Here is a 16,588-nt window from a genome sequence, read left to right as displayed (position 1 = left end):
GGTTAAGGAAATATTTGACAACATCCTTCATTCTGAAAATACTTGTCTCCTAAAGCTTACAAGTGAACTTTAGAGAATCAAACGATTGGATTCCCTATGAAATGTAAGGCAATTTGGAGAGACTTGTGAAGGATTTAGGTATCTGCTGACACCCAAAGGCTATGCAAGAACATCAGGTACAAGCCATCTATGATCTCTATCTGATAAATAAATTAAAAAAAAATACCATCCTATAGAATGTGTTTTTTTAAATTTAATTTTTTTTCAGTGCAACAGAATTTATTGTTTATGCACCACACCCAGTGCTCCATGCAATACGTGCCCTCCTTAATACCCACCACCTGGCTTCCCCAACCTCCCATCCCCTGCCCCTTCAAAACCCTCAGATTGTTTTTCAGAGTCCATAGTCTCTCATGATTCAAGATATGACTCCAAAGGCAAAGGGAACAAAAGCGAAAATGGACTCTTGGGACTTCATCAAGATAGAATGCATTTTTTAAAAGATTTTATTTATTTATTTGGTAGAGATCACAAGTAGGCAGAGAGGCAGGCAGAGGGAGAGGAGGAAGAGGCTCCCGGCTGCACAGAGAGCCCGATGCGGGGCTCAATCCCAGGACCTTGGGATCATGACCTGAGCCGAAGGCAAAGGCTTAATCCACTGGGTCACCCAGGTGCCCCATATAGAATGTATTTTTATTCTCCAGCATAGATTTATAGCTTCTTTCTTCTGGTCATAATAATTTAAGATAATATTAAGGTTATTTTTTCTAAAGAAAGGTCTCCTTTGCTAGATGTGTGATATTTTGTTGTAAAGACACAAAAAATCCACATTGTGTTCTGAGCATTAATTAATAGGTTGGCTGTGGCTATCAACAGTTAGGATTGGGTTGATGTGACCTTTTGAAGTCATCCTTTTTGCTGCCAAAATATCACCACACAGTTATTATTTCGAGTCTTGACAATCCATTTTATATGAGGTGAAGTTTGTGGTGGTTTTGTTAAAAAAAGAAAAAAAGAAGAAGAGGCAAATGTAATTTCAAAAACAGGGAATTTTAATGAAGAAACCTGGGACTTTCAAGCAAAATAACTATTAAATTTTTGTTTTTTTAGTTTTTCCCTACAGTACTAAATTGTACTTGTATATCTATAGGATGCATGAAGAAAGAAATGAGCACGTGCCTTCTATTCAAGTGGACAGAAATCTTCCTGGCAACATGAAGATCATCTATGAACTGTGGTTTGGCATATATACATATATATTCAGTCGTTTAAATTGGTCTTGACAAGTCAACTGAAGTCTGGTGATGTTTTAAAAAAAAAAAAAAACAGTGAAAACAAAATAGTCCCCCAAATAATGGGCTAGTGTTTCATCTTCCATGAACCTCCATCAATTCTAAAAACATTTTTCTAGAATTGCTGTTCTTCTCTTCGATCTGCCGATGGATTTGCAGGTGTTTGCAATCTTTAGATAAGCTCTCTAGCTGATCTCCTGCTAGCTGAGGTAGTCTCAGCCTGCTACTTCTCCGCCATCTTGACTCCTCCCCCCAATTCTAAAAACATTTTTATCTTGATCTTTTTCTCATTTATGTTTTAGAAATGATACTAACCCTAAAATAAATTTTAAAGAGCCAAAACTTGTTTCTTGTCCAGATGTTTCCATCTTATATAAATAATGGCAATTATCTTTAGGAAGATAATTGATTAGTATTTGTCTCAGATATCAGTATCAGAGAATTAGGTTAAGAATCAGATAAAGATTTTAACCCATATTGATTCCATTTTCTTGTAGAGTCATATTCTAGTTTTTTCTAAATTTCTGTCAGCTCCTGTATTTTGCTTTAATTGCGTGAACTGGACCAATACCTTTTTTTTTTTCCTGTTGTTTTTAAAGAAATACACTGCAATTCATTTTAGGGTTAGTATCATTTCTAGAACATAAATGGGGAAAAGATCAAGATAAAGATGTTTTTAGAACTGATGGAGATTCCTGGAAGAGGAAACACTGGTCTATTATTTTGGGGACTACTTTTGGTTTTGCTGCATTTTATTTTTTGAAACGTCACTAGACATCAGTTGACTTGTCAAGACCAATCTAAACCACTGGGTATATACGTATATATGCAAACCAGTTCATAGATGAACTGCATGTTGCCGGGAAGATTTCTGTCCGCTTGAATAGAAGGCATGTGTTCATTTCTTTCTTCATGCAGTTGGCAAGTATGATCTGAGTCCTCTCTAGATATTGGGCTTTGTTCTGATCTGGGGGAGACAGTGGTGCAGGCAGTAGACCTAGCTCCTGCCATCCTTGTTCACACAAACTGGTGGTGGGAGACAGAGACTGCAAGGAGTTGGGGTTTCCTTGAGGATGGCCATGTGCTTGGGACTGAGCATTTGACCTTTTCTCCTTGTGTGGAGGAAACATGAGAGCTGGGGCTCCCACTGCCTCCAGGTCTGAGTTCCCAGTACGCAGAGAAAAACACAAGATCGCAGGAAGCCAGAGGAGCTTGATTTCTTGTCTGCCCTTGGTGATCATAGAATTGTGTCCAAACTCAAAGTGCTCACTCTGAAGCATGCTGTAAATTAAATTAAATATACATACACCCTGGGGATGGATATACCCTTTACCTTCCTCAGGAAAAGCAAATCCCCTTCTTGAACAGGTGTGCGTGAGGGTTATGCACTTTTATTGTCTGTGCTAAGTGTTATAGTGGGAGGTGATAGCAGGTTCCATGTTGTTCTTCCACTGTTGAGGAGCTTTTTGTAGATGATGGGTGCCTAGCGTTTTTTTAAGTCTTATTCTTGGTGTGTGCTTTTTTTTTTTTAATTGAGGTGAAATTCACATAACATAAAATTAATCCTTTTAATGCGAACAGTTTGGCTTTAGTTCATTCATAATGTTGTACAAATGTTAACTTATATCTGGTTCCAGAACATTGTTGTTACCACAAAACTTCTGCCCATTAAGCAGTTACTCCATCCCCTCCCTCAGCCTCTGGTAACTGCTGTTGAGCTTTCTGGCTCTGTGGATGTATCTGCTTCTGGACAGATCGTATGGCTAGAATCAGACAGTGAGTGACGTTTTGTGTATCTGTGGTTTAAACTTTTTGTTACATAGGAATTCTTGTGTTTTGGCTTGACATTTTTAACGGGCTTTGGTCGTAATTAACTGAAATAAAAAAAAAAATTCCCCTGTTCTCCCTTAGTATATGTTGGCTCAGTTCACAAGCCCATGCAGAAACCTTTCCTGGCCATCAGCGCAATTGGAAAGCCTGTGTAAGACCAGACCCATTGAAATGTGAAAAAGACAACCTCGTTTAGACAATACTGTCCACCTTCACTTCCCCTGCAAACATCAGTTCCTGTCCCTCCCCGTATATCAGACTTAGGTGTGACAGAGCCTTAGAGACGTCTTCTACCGGCTCAGCCCTCTCACTCCATGGGTGACAGTGTTGAGATTTATCTAGTCCTGGATACTGTTGAGCTGAACATCCAGACCAGCATGTGTTCCCGTTCTGCAACTGCTTCTTCCCCTTTCTCGCCTGCTGGAACCCAAGCCTGGGTCTACTCTGAGGAACGCAGCCTGAGCAGTGGCATCAAATGCTTCACAGATCATTCAAAGATGCCATGGCCAGGGGCAAGGTCAGCTGTTAATTGTGCCATGAAGACATTTTCCTTAATGAGGCTGTCCTTTGTGACTGGCTGCTTTGTACACTAGATCTGGCTCATGGTGCCATCTCCAAGAGTGCACAACACACCACATTCACCTTTGCTTCAGAAGAGATTCCATCTTTCCTAGCCACTTCTCTTATGGACTTTGCAAACAAACCTCTAATTAAACCTTCCATGTTCTTCCATGTATCATTATTGGATATTTGGCCATGACCTGAAAGGCCAGACTTACCAAAAATTCATTAACTTGGAGATCTGAAGTTTTGCAGAAAGTGTGGCGCTCATTCAGACAGGTGTTGCCATGGCGACAGTGCTGTCTGCAGCCGAGCTGCTCTGGGACCTGGCTTCTGAAGGTTGATGATGGCACCGCAGGCAATACTCAGGGAGTAGATTAAAAAGATGATTGAGGCGAAGGTCAAGGGGAAGAAAACCACTAACTTCCTTTATTAGGGAGGGATACCCGTGGATATATCAAATGAAGTTTGTAATACCAGGCGCCACCTTAAACAGGAGCACCATTGGAGGCCCAGTGTTCTTGGAAGGGCTCACCTCAGTCATCCTGCTGAAGCAAAATGAGGACCTGAGCTGTTCCAAGTAGAGTCAGCGTGATGAGGAAAATTGGTCACCAGCCCGTGGCTCGGTACATCAGTCTTAGGGGCTGTAATAATGCTCCCTGCCTCTTAGGCTTGTCTTTAAAATGCACCAGGGGAACAATCCTGTATTTCCATAGAAATGCTTGGATCTTCAGACTGATTAAGGGCTCAGGTTGGATCCAGATTAAAGGATGGACAGGAAAAGGCAAGGGTGACCTATGACCAGGATTTCCTCTGTGTTATTTATCTCTTTTTGTGGCTTCCCAGAGGGGCTCAGGGGTCACTCCAGCTTTCATGCTGATGAGTGCAAGAATCAGAACTAAAACTCAGATCCCTAGTTGTCTCTGTAGTGGTACTCCATTCTGTCCTGTTTCCTTCGCTGTAAGATGGGTTAGATGAGACCTGTGGTCCTTCCAGCTTTGGGATCCTACCCATCTCTAACCTGTGAACACAATTAATGAATGTCCAAGTGCTGACTTTCTAACTCTGCAGTGCAGTGGATAAAGCCAGGAGATGGTTGATCTTCTAACTTTCCCAATCCATACATATCTTTCTAAACAATGAATCTGTGGGCTGAAGGAAAATAGTAATGTTAAGGGAAATTCTCTCTGACCAACCACTTTTCCTTACCTTTCTATTATGTAATTAGATCTTAATTAAGAGGGATTTTATGACATGTTTCCTTAGTACCCAATAGTGCACGTAAATGAGTATTTTATTTATAAACTGCAAATCTCATTTTAAAGAGTAGCATTCCAAGACTATAAGTGAGTGTATTCTGGTTTATGAAATTCCACTCACATTCTTTATCAAGCAGCCTTTGCTTGGGGTTGTCTGGAGGAAGCTGTGGGTCCGTGGAGATGCTCCATATCTAAGAATTAGTATGGAACTCTGATTTGAGAGGAGGGTTGTCTTCTTGGATACAGGATGGTCTGATAAAACACAGAATTTAGAGTTAGACTGGATCAGCCCTTGTTTACTGACAGCCTGAGTTACTTGATCTCTAAGTGTTAGCTGACTTGTGTAGAAAATGGGAATGATGTCTAATAGGGATGTTGGGCACATAATTTGCGGTAAATGGGACACACCCGAGATAACGCCTAGGGAGCCCTAGAGTCACAGGAAAGGTTAGCTCCCCTCCCCCCCTCCCTTGCCACGCTGGGCTGCAGAATGTACATACATTGAAACTGTCCAGCAGAAGCCTGCCTCTGCATCAGAATGATGACTCCATGCCTGGGGTCAGTTGGTAAACCTGGAGTTCAGTGAGTTTTCAGCCAAGTGCCTCTTCCAAGAACAAGTGTCCAGAAGATGGTCCCTCTGACCATCTTTTATAGTGGTATAAAACATCCTTTAACAAAATTAACACTCCTCAGTCTATTTCTTAGCTCCTTTACTATTATTTGTGTCACTTACCCCAGGAATATTTAAGCGAAAATGAAATGCATCCAGGATCACGTAATGGAAAATTAAATGAGAAACCTGAAAACATTAAAAAAATAAATCACAAAAATTATAGCAGATTCACTATTATTAGGGTTCTTTTTTTTTAATTTTAAAGCTCCTTATCCTCAAATATACAAAGAAAGTCAAAGTTTCAGTAGTACTGTATTCTAGAAATATATTAGCCAAGCTCAGGAGGATTTTGCACAAACCAGGGCCAGAACAGATTCTTAAAGCACAGCCACTGAGCCTGGCATGGATAAGTATGTGACCATTCCATCCATCCAGCCCCCCGTGAGTGTGGGAGTATCGGTCTGAAACACCCAGGTCATCTTGTGCCTGCTGTTTCCCTGATGGCAGCTCCCCTTTGACCCATACATTGGGACATTCAAGACAGTTGCTTGTAGGTAGATTCTTGATGAATCCCTTCCCAGCGGCTATTCAGAAAGGACATCTAAAATGCCTACATGGAGAGGAAAAGTAACAAATTGTTCCTGTGTCTACTGATCAGGCCTGGAGGGATATCACCTCATTTTAAATCATGAAACAAACATGTTTTTATTTTTTTTTATTTTTTATTTATTTATTTTTTTTCAATTTATTTATTTTCAGAAAAACATTATTCATTATTTTTTCACCACACCCAGTGCTCCATGCAAGCCATGCCCTCTATAATACCCACCACCTGGTACCCCAACCTCCCACCCCCCGCCCCGCCACTTCAAACCCCTCATGAGAGACTATGGACTCTGAAAAACAAACATGTTTTTAAAATGGCATAGAGCCTGTAGAATGAGCAACACAAAAGAAGGAAGAAACTGCACCGTAGATGGTGTTCAGATTTTCTTTAGAGAACAACAACAAAAGTTACCAGATTTTTTTGTTGTTGTTGGTAAAATTTCTAGATAACCTTCATCACAGGAAACAAAAAAATGAAAGGGGGGTGGTAAGGTAACCACATTGAGATAAAAAGAGATTTGCTTTTGAGGCATATGAAAAGGGAGGTCCATGACCTAAGAAACAACTTTAATGGGAGGAGATGTAATACTAGAATTAAAACTTGCAGATAAGTGGTAAAGACCGGACATCACAGTGTAGAGAATTGTTGTGATAGGAGGTAAACTGAGGGAGCTCTTTCAACACAAAGAGGAAAATAGTAAGGAAAGATGGTAGATGGGGGAACCAAAGACTGAGGAAAGGATTCACAGATCATCAGTTTGCCAAGAAGGGACCATAAAGAAAGGAGTAGCTGCCCCATCAGTCAGCCCTATGGAGAAGTGTTTTTTTTTTTTATTGCAGGAATTCCTGCCTGCAGACCATAAAAACCACCTACAAAAGACAGAATTTATGAGGGACTAACATCTGGATGTATTCTTTTAAAATTTTAAATTCAGAGTTGATAAGAAAGTCCTGTAAGCATTTTGTCTGGAGCAGGGTGCTAGCAGAGAGCAATCAGGTGGACCTCAGACTTGCCCTTCCCAGGGTGAACGCTCAAGAGCTGTTGGAACACCTGGTAGACGTTGAACACAAAAAAGTCACACTGTTGCAGTTTTACCCTAAGACAGTGTAGTTGGTCATATGTAAAAGCGGCAGAGAGATGTTATCAAATGTAGAAAGGCTATAGAAACACCAGAAAATTTCCAAAAAACATTTTTATGAAGATGTATTCCAATAGACTGAAAAAAGATGACTCAAAGTCAACATGAACAGAAAGAATAAAGCAAATGTAACACGTCAGTTGAAGGTCTCAGGTAGTAGGTATTTGGACGTTCACTGTCTGATTCTTTTTATTTTCTCTGTATTGACTTACCATAATAAAGTGCTGGGCAAAAATTTAGAAACAGTCATTAGTAGCAACATCGTAAATGAATAAAAGTATTAGGGTCTAGTATTTATTTAAATGTACGTCTGACCAATTGCTGTTAATATGGTTACAAACCAAGATCTCCCATCAGAATATTATTACAACATTTAGAAACTAGAAACCAACTAGTGTTCAATGACAAAAAATGTTAAATTGTCAAATAGAAAAAACAAAGTACAGGGTGCCTGGGTGGCTCAGTCGGTTAAGCGACTGCTTTCAGCTCAGGTCATGATCCTAGAGTCCTGGGATCGAGTCCCGCATCAGGCTCCCAGCTCCACGGGGAGTCTGCTTCTCTCTCTGACCTTCTCCTCGCTCATACTCTCTCTCTCACTGTCTCCCTCTCAAATAAATAAATAAAATATTTAAAAACAACAAAGTACAAATTATAAAGTCCATTTATATAATTTTATAAGAAACATGATCACTGTATTATAAACAGATAATAAAGTGCCACTAGGCACAGAAAAATGATTGAAAAAATAGGTGAAAATGTTATTTATTTTATTATCTTTAAACCCATGGTCTCCATTATTTTTTAATCAGAGGACTGCCAATCTCCAGTTAAAATAGGCTAACCAGTAGATGCATATGGAATATTATACCAGGGTTGTCCTCACCCAGACCAGTTACTGGTAGGCGGCTTCTCTGGCATTGCTCAGGCTCACATTACCAAGGAAACACCGAGTAAATAAAATGAGTCCATAAATTACATAAAGACCAAAGGTCACCAACTCTCATGCAGCCCATCACTACGGCTCCTCTGGAATCTGGGTCCCCTTTGACCTTCCCTCACAGCGCATCTCCTGGAGGGCGTGACTCTTTTCTGTCATCCTATTGTGTCTCCCTACTTTGCAGGATACACGGACCATTGTTGTACTGCATCCATTTTGTCCCACTTACAGAAATTTTGCTAACAGGTGTTTGGGGGGACACATGAATACCATGACCACATCCCTTTCTGTCAAAGAGATTGTTGGGGCAGAAGTTGAAGAAAACAGATCTGTGTGTTGTGATAAAAAGGGAGCTGTTCACCTTCCCAAAGACATGCTTGTCCCTGTGGTTTCTGAACAGTACAGCTTGAGCAGAGGATAAGATCTTGGTGTTTCCTTTAACATTTGGAGGGACATGACAAATTGAACCACATTAAACATCAAAGGCTTGAAATACTTTCAGTGGTTTCATTCCTCTGGTTTCCCTGGATTATATTTAAAAAAACAAACCAACCAAAGAGCAGTCATGAATCATTGTGGTTTTTCCTAGAAGGTGTAACCTCTCCGGTATCAAGCAGAGTCCAGAAAATGTTTTCCATTTCTCAGTCTACGAAGAGCTAATAAATTGGACTCCATAAAAATGGTAACAAAAAGAGGAGTAACGGGCACTTGGGTGGCTCAGTGGTTTGGGCCTCTGCCTTAGGCTTAGGTCATGATCTGATTCCTTCAGCATCAGGTCCTGGGGTTGAGCCTTGCATCAGGCTCTCTGCTCAGTAGGGAGCCTGCTTTCCCCTCTCTCTCTGCCTACTTCTGATCTCTCTATCTCTGTCAAATAAATACATAAAATCTTAAAAAAAAAAAAAGTGAGAACAGTGTCACTGGAACCCTTTTTGACCTGTCTTTATCTGGCGATAACACCCTAATCCAAGCAAATGGGATCCTATTTTCTATTGCATTTTTATGCTGTTCTGTGTTTGCAGTTGGTAAATATACATTAGAAATATTTCGGTAAGAGTGGAAAATGTGCAAAAGATTCCAGGCTTATGCTTTACAGGGAGGGTGACCTCTGATTTTCAAAGCTATTCTGGAGGCAGAAAGAGAGGAGGGAATATAAATAGTAGACAGGCCTTCTCTGTTTCTGTAACATTCTTAAGGTCTGTAAAATCAAAGTTTGTACTTGGTTAGAGAAATAGGACTTCATTACTAATGGACTCAGAGAAGAAGGAAAGGATGTTAATTTCTTCCCTTTTCCAAGTAGGTCATTAAAAATGCTTGGTTTTTCCGCTCTGTAGTCAAAGTGCCAGTTTCCTTAGCTCCTTGCCTTCACTAGCATTAATTTCAATCTTGGTGATTTTTATTGGCCTTTATCCTTCTGTCCCTTTTTTGTGTATATGAGAGAGGTCAGGTAAATTGCTGCCAGGTGAAAGCTGGGGTATTTGCTCTTTTTGAGTTCAGCAAGCATCACAGTGTGAACAGGCAGGGCCCTTGGCCTCCCCCTGCTGGTGGTCAGCATCACAGCAGCCGCAGTGTCCAGCCTAAATCACATCCAGCCAATGACGGCTGTTTGAATTACTTAGGTGATGACATATTGCAATAGTAAAATCAGATACAATCAAATTGATGGCTATTTAGAGTACCAGAGATAAATCGGACTCATCATTAACATTCTATATGTATAGAGAGATTTAAATTATTTTTGGCAACACCATTAATACTTAACAGAAATATATTCTCTTCTGGACATACTTCCATTCAGTTGGGAGTAAAATCCAATCACTAATAGTATGTGCTTGGTACATTTATGTATGGGAGGATTTATGCATAATTATTTGGGGGAATAGCCTATTAAACATCATAGTGGTTGCTTTCTTACCTGTAACTATGTGTAAATGTGCTGTGCTCTCTCTGTGTGTGTGTGTGTGTGTGTGTGTGTGTGGTGGTGTGCACTGTTCTGTTTGCCCATACCATCTGCATGATATATAGTCTATCTGGTTTTCAGCCATTGAAACCAGGGAAATGTTCACTCCATAGGTGCAAATTTTCCAAGCAGATGGAAAGCATAGATAACTCGGAATTATGATGGCACCACTTTCCACATTTGAGCCTGAAAGTCCACTGTATGCACTTTATCTATAGTTTGATATGCAAGAATTTTGCTAAGTAATTCTTGGGATCCTGGAGCAAGCCTGTTGATTTCTTCAACAATAAAGCTATGAACAGTTATTCATCTTCTTGGAATGAAGAGGATGATCTTCTTCATTATCTGGTTCTTACTCTTTTTTAATTATTTTTAACTTTATTTTTTCAGTGTTCCAAGATTCATTGTTTATGCATCACACCCAGTGCTCCATCTAATCCATGTCCTCCTTAATACCCACCACTAGGCTCGCCCAACCCCCCTCCCCTCCAAACTCCCCTCCAAAACCCTCAGTTTGTTTCTCTGAGTCACATCCATACAAAGACCCGTGTTTATTTAAAACAAGAGATGCAATTGTCTTAAATTTTTAACTTTCTATTAGGGGGATTGTCAGTCATTCACAAAAATATGAATCCCTACTTCAGTAGTTGTTAGCATTTAAATTTACTTTATATGAATGTATTACAACTCATATAATTGATTACTTTTCTGAACCCAGTAGTACCTTAAAGACAGGATGAAAAAAAAAAAAAGAAAGAAATGGTATATCATGGGCATGACTACATTTTGGATCATTGTACACTTTGCATGAGCCAAATTTCAATGAGAGACAAGTACATTTCAAAGAATATGGCCATATAACAAAGAGTACAGCTGTGAGCAAGCAGTATTTTTCATCCCTGAAGTAAAATATATTGTAGAAAAATGTATTCTGTGGCAGGTAATTTTTCTTTACTACCTATAAATTTGAGTCAGAAGAAAGGTGTTTTATAAAGACGTGTTGCTTTGAGAGTAGGTATGTGGCTCACGTTCTCTATCTCCCACTTCTGATGCCCATTCTGCAGGCACTGGCCACCCCTGCTCTCGGTCTGACAGTCAGTATCCGTGATACTGGAACTTTCCTAACCCAACAGAACAACTGGGGAGAATTTATTCCATAGAGAAGAGGAAGGGCTAATGCTAATCACATCAGATAGCAAGATCAATTTTTGAAATACGTATCCTGGGTATATTATATAAGCTCAACTGATTACTCTTTTTCCTCAGCCATTTCTGATTTGAGCTTCTCAAATCAGGCCTGCCACACCGATGTTAGAGTCTTAGATGTGTGTTCGGCAACCAATCTGCCTAAAGCTAACACTTCTGATTGCACTTTCTTTAATTATTGCAAGCTTTAAACACTACTTCCAGCTCTTCTTTGGACTGTGTGCAGCCTTAGAAAATTCTCATTTTTTAAATTTCAATCCTATTAAAAGGACCCCAAATTTGAATCAGCTTTTATTATAATGTGCATTTCATAACAAAAAATGACTTGCCTTTCCTTCTCAAGAAGTCTAATTGAGAAAATTCCCCAATATATTGCTTTTCATAAATGTGATTTAGCTTTGGGGACCTTCCCCATGAAGATTTTAGAGTGTAGACTGAAATGCGGTTTTTCTAAACTCTGATTTTGCACGATGAGGGAGCTGCCAAGGAGGCTCCAGTGGAGGAAACAGAGATGGAGAAGGCAGCTCTTCCTGCTGGGGAAGGAGCAGGTGTAGAGGAGACCAGGACTGATGCTGACACTATGGAGGCCATAGACAGTGACAGATCTCAACCAGAAGAACCAGAAGCAGCAGGCTCTCCGGTGAGTGAACAGGGAAAAGGGAGGCTCTGGGAGGAGGTGCCCTGGTTGGAATGCTGTGTAATGGAGAGTGCTGGTAACAGCTCTGGGGGCAGAACAGGTTTGTGGCCATTGTGTGGTAACCTGGTTCACCAAATATATATGTATATATATAAATATGTATTTATGTATATTATGTGTAATTTTATATTCATATTTTTATTTAATATTTTTATTTTTATTATATTCCTTATATAATAAAAATATAAATTATATAAACAAAATAAATTTAAGGTATATAAAATTACACATATATAATGTAGTACATATATATAATATAAATTATATATTTATAATTTAAACGAAATTTCGTTTATAATTTAAACGAAATATAAATTATTTCGTTTATATTATTTATATTTTTGTTATTATTTAAGTATTTGTATATAAGATTGTCAGCAAGAGACTGAGCCTGGCTTTCTCTCAGTGTCAGCGTTGCAAGGTTCACACAGGCCTTGAGTGATGGAGAAAAAGAAGAAAGCACAGATGATGTAAGCATGAGATGGAGGGAGCAGGAAGAGAATGTGGCCAGATGGTGGGATATTATATGGATTATGTGAGAAAATGACCGTACAGATCTTAGCCCAGTGCCAGGCATGTGGGGAGAACCCGATATTAGTAGTTACATCCTATCGTTATTAGTAGTATTTAGGAATTGTTGTTATCATTATAGCCCCTCACGTCCACCATTAGGGAGGCTCCTTTCAGCAAAAGCTCATCCCTGTTAGCATATTTGAGAGGCCAACAGGTCATTAAATACATACATGAAGTTGCTGGACTAGGCCCAGTGCCTCACTTCTTCAGAGAACTGTTTGTTCAAAGTCCACAAATCCATATAGTCCATGATGTGGGGGGCACACAGCAAGGGCAGCTCTAAACCACACCGTTGGTCTAGACTCCAGAAAGTAACAATGAAAATTAGGCTTTCAATGTGATACTCTCCTTTGTCCTGATTTTACCCATAAGAAATTTCCACCAAATGTCTCCAGGGTTACTCAAAAAATGATCCCTTTCATCCCACTAGAAAAACAGCAGTATTGGTATTTGAGAAATAACTCAAAAATACGTGCCATTTCTTCCTGAGATTTTTCTTATCACAATGCCAGAACTGTTTTGTATTATATTGTTAGACTTTTGGAAAAGTGTATTATTTTCTCCAAATTGAAGAATGGAAGTGCTTAAGCCCACTGATATCCAAGGGAATAAACATCTCTAGACTTCCATTATGCTAGTGAAATTCTTCTCATCATCTTTGTTTGTTACCAAATAGGAAGGAGATCTTGATCCTTTGTTCTGTCGCACCCCCTTCCCGTGTAGAGTCCTCGGAGGAGTGATTGCTGGGAATTGTCATCCCTCCAGCTCTAACTGCAGCTTGAGCTCTAAAGACAACAAGCCAAACAGATACAGATTTTAAACCCTAGCCAGATCTGTACAAACAATCTGGTTGGAGGCTAGTCAGGAGTCCCATGGCCTCTGGAAGAAAAGCAGTTATAGGAGGTTCACTGTCAGCTTCAAGCGTTGTTAGGACTTAGTGGAACAAGAGTGGACCACAGCAAAACTGAGGCCATTCTTGGGACCCTACTGGATTCCTCTTCCGGGGGGCCCCTCCCTCCTCTCTCCCTGTAGTCTCAGATCTTTTTCCCAATTTCCATAGAAACCCCACTTTTCACAAAGGGCCTGACTGCTCAAGGATCCAGAAATTAATCCCATTAAAGGTTTCTGTCTCAGGAGAGAGAGAAAGTTGACCATGTCAGGAGGAATGTCCTGCAAGGCTTGAGGCCCAAAGGTTTCGGCCAGGTTTGGGGAACAGTGGGTATTTTATGGAAGGGAGGATGTGGGGAACGTGGGAGCCAAGGAGGGTACGTCAGGGATAGAAGCAGAGCACAGTGCACCCGAGGATGCAGAAGTCTTTCTTCCCAGCCCCTGCTCAGCACCACCACATTTTTCTTCCTCCAGGAGAAGGTCATCCCTTCAGTCGTCATAGAGCCCGCCTCCAACAACGAAGGAGAGGGAGACCATGAAGTCCCCGCAGGTGCAGAGTCCATGGAAACATCTGGTGCCCCGGCTCTTCCCGGCCCCGCTAGTGAGCCCCCAGAGTTGGCCGCAGAGCCCAGAGCCAGTGAGGACTCCCAGCCACTGCCCTCCACTCCAGCAGCAAGTGAGGCATCTCAAGATGTGCCTCCCGGCTTCCTCTACAAGGTCTTGTCATTTTGTCTTGTTTTAATTGGGTGGCCATTCATCCTTCCTTTTCTTTGAGGCCCCTTTGCTGGAACCTTTGGTTTTCGGATGTTTGCATTTGTATTTTTTGCAATAGGTATTCCTTCTCTGTACTGCTTTCCCCACATCACAGTGTAAAATGGCAGGATTTCTGGGCTTCTGGACAAGCAAAAACACAGTAATGACTTTCCATCTCTTTCAGCAATCCATAGTTAAAGAATGTTCGCCACAGGATAAATGGTATACCCCTTGGTAGTGAATGGGTGAATTCTCTGCACCCCCTCTACCCCCAAAGTGCCCTCTCCTGCTCCTCTCCCAGCCCTGTGAGTCCCTCCAGCCCTGGACTCAGACCAGGGCTTTGAAATCCTCCTTGTATGCATCCACCGGGGGCTGGATTATACACCAGCTGGCCGGGGCGCACCCCGGCTTTTCTCCTTATCTGCAGTGTGGCCTGAGGAACATCACTTCTCTGTCTGTGCTCCAGTTTCTCAGTAGGAAAGTGAATTGGGGAATAAGCTAGTCATTTCCAGCTCTGACATTTTATGATTCTATATAAAAAATATACATTTTAATAGCCAATCACGTGATCTCTGGGAGTAGGGCTGAGGGGAGGGACATGGGAGAAATAAACGGCTCATAACTCCAGCGGGGTGAGTATGTGGGTCATTATGGTGCTCTTTCTGCTTTTGTTTCTCAGAATTTTTTATGATTAAATTTTAAGGAAATCTTTCAAAAAGGGAGGAAAAGGGTAGGGGAGAGGACAGGGATTTTTTAACAGTATACACTTGCAATGAGTGGTAGATAAGCCCTAGAGATTTAATGCACAACATGGTAAATATAGACAATAATATTGTATCATAATCATCAAATTTGACCAGAGACTAGACCTTAATTATTCTAGCCACTAGAAAGAAATGATAAATACGTACCGTAATAGAGGAGCTCAGTATTGCTACAATGGTATCCTCTTACAGTATACAAATGTATCAGATTAGCATCTGTACCCCTTAAATTTGCACAATACTATATTTAAAATATATTTCTATTTTAAATTTTAATTTATTTACAAAATAAATATAAATAAATAAAATAAATAAAAATGAAATTTATGTATTTATTGATAAAATTATTAATTAATTGGTTGATTGATTAAATCTCTACACCCAACTTGGGGCTCAGACTCACAACCCCAAATTGGGAGTTGCATGGCTTTCCAACTGAGCCAGCCAGGCACCCCAAATATATTTCAATTTTAAAAAAAGAAGAAAGAAAAGAAACGGATATGGTTTAAAGGTTAAGATAGGAAATTTTTAAAGAAATTGATTGCAGGGTTTTATTAAGTAGTAATTCCCATATAATGTGGAAAGAGATGACTTTTCCCATTATTTTAAAAAATGTTATATGTGCCATTTTATTTATTTATTTTTTATTTTATTTTTGGGGAGGGTCAGGAGAGTGGCAGAGAGAGTGGGAGAGAGGATCTTAAGCAGACTTCATGCTCAGAATGGAACCCAACCTGGGACTTGATCTCATGACCCTGAGATCATGACATGAGAGCCAAAACCAAGAGTCTGATACTTAACCAACTGTGCTACAAGGTGCCCCTGATTTTTCCAGTTATTAAGTACTTGACAGAAGTGAGGTTAGAGGAACTTTCTGCTAGACACTTTAAGTTCGAGTTTAAAAATGAACAATAATAAAACATCAATGATAATAAAATGTAAATATGTAACAAAAATATGACAAAATTTAATTAACACATGACGTTTCAACTCTTGCAGAAGGCATTGCGTTACTAAACGTATACCAAATTGTCACAATATCAGTCTTCAAGGATTGGACGTTTTAAGTAAACAAGACCTCCTTTCTATGTTTAGAGGTCTTCTCCCTTGGGGTATGCTGGGATCACTGTCTTCCTCATCCAGCAGTACCTGCTGACAGTCTGGCTGGGAGACTTCAATGTAACATTTCCTTTTGCTTTTAAAATAGTAAATTCTTTTAAAATCTTTTGCAGGTGGAAACACTGCATGATTTTGAAGCAGCTAATTCTGATGAACTTACCTTACAAAGGGGTGACGTGGTGTTGGTGGTCCCCTCAGACTCAGAAGCTGACCAGGTAAGGAGAGACTGAAAGGTTCTACGGGCCATGTTGTTGTTGTTGTTTTCCCTGAGGGTCACTGGGACACAGTGAATAACTGAAGACATTTTCTATTTTCTGAGATGTTGCATGGCAGCTCTGAAAAGGGCTTAAGGTTTATGAGCACATGACAAGGCTAACTGTAACTCTTTAGAACA

The 16,588-nt window shown here is 40.2% G+C and overlaps 1 protein-coding gene across 1 annotated transcript in view; it reads left to right on the top strand.

Moving 5' to 3' along the window:
• The window catches only part of AMPH (amphiphysin), a 269,962-nt gene that overhangs the window by 242,167 nt on the left and 11,207 nt on the right, over window positions 1-16,588 (top strand). Inside the window, exons 18-20 of the mRNA XM_044245644.1 lie at window positions 11,876-12,040; window positions 14,033-14,275; window positions 16,308-16,409. Coding sequence (XP_044101579.1) covers window positions 11,876-12,040; window positions 14,033-14,275; window positions 16,308-16,409 — 510 coding nt within the window. The remainder of the gene's footprint in view (window positions 1-11,875; window positions 12,041-14,032; window positions 14,276-16,307; window positions 16,410-16,588) is intronic.

The sequence above is a fragment of the Neovison vison genome, chromosome 4, assembly GCF_020171115.1.
Source record: "Neovison vison isolate M4711 chromosome 4, ASM_NN_V1, whole genome shotgun sequence".
In the NCBI taxonomy this organism is placed as follows: domain Eukaryota; kingdom Metazoa; phylum Chordata; class Mammalia; order Carnivora; family Mustelidae; genus Neogale; species Neogale vison.
The sequence above is the reverse complement of the archived record's forward strand: the minus strand, read 5'-3'. Positions and strand labels throughout refer to the sequence as shown.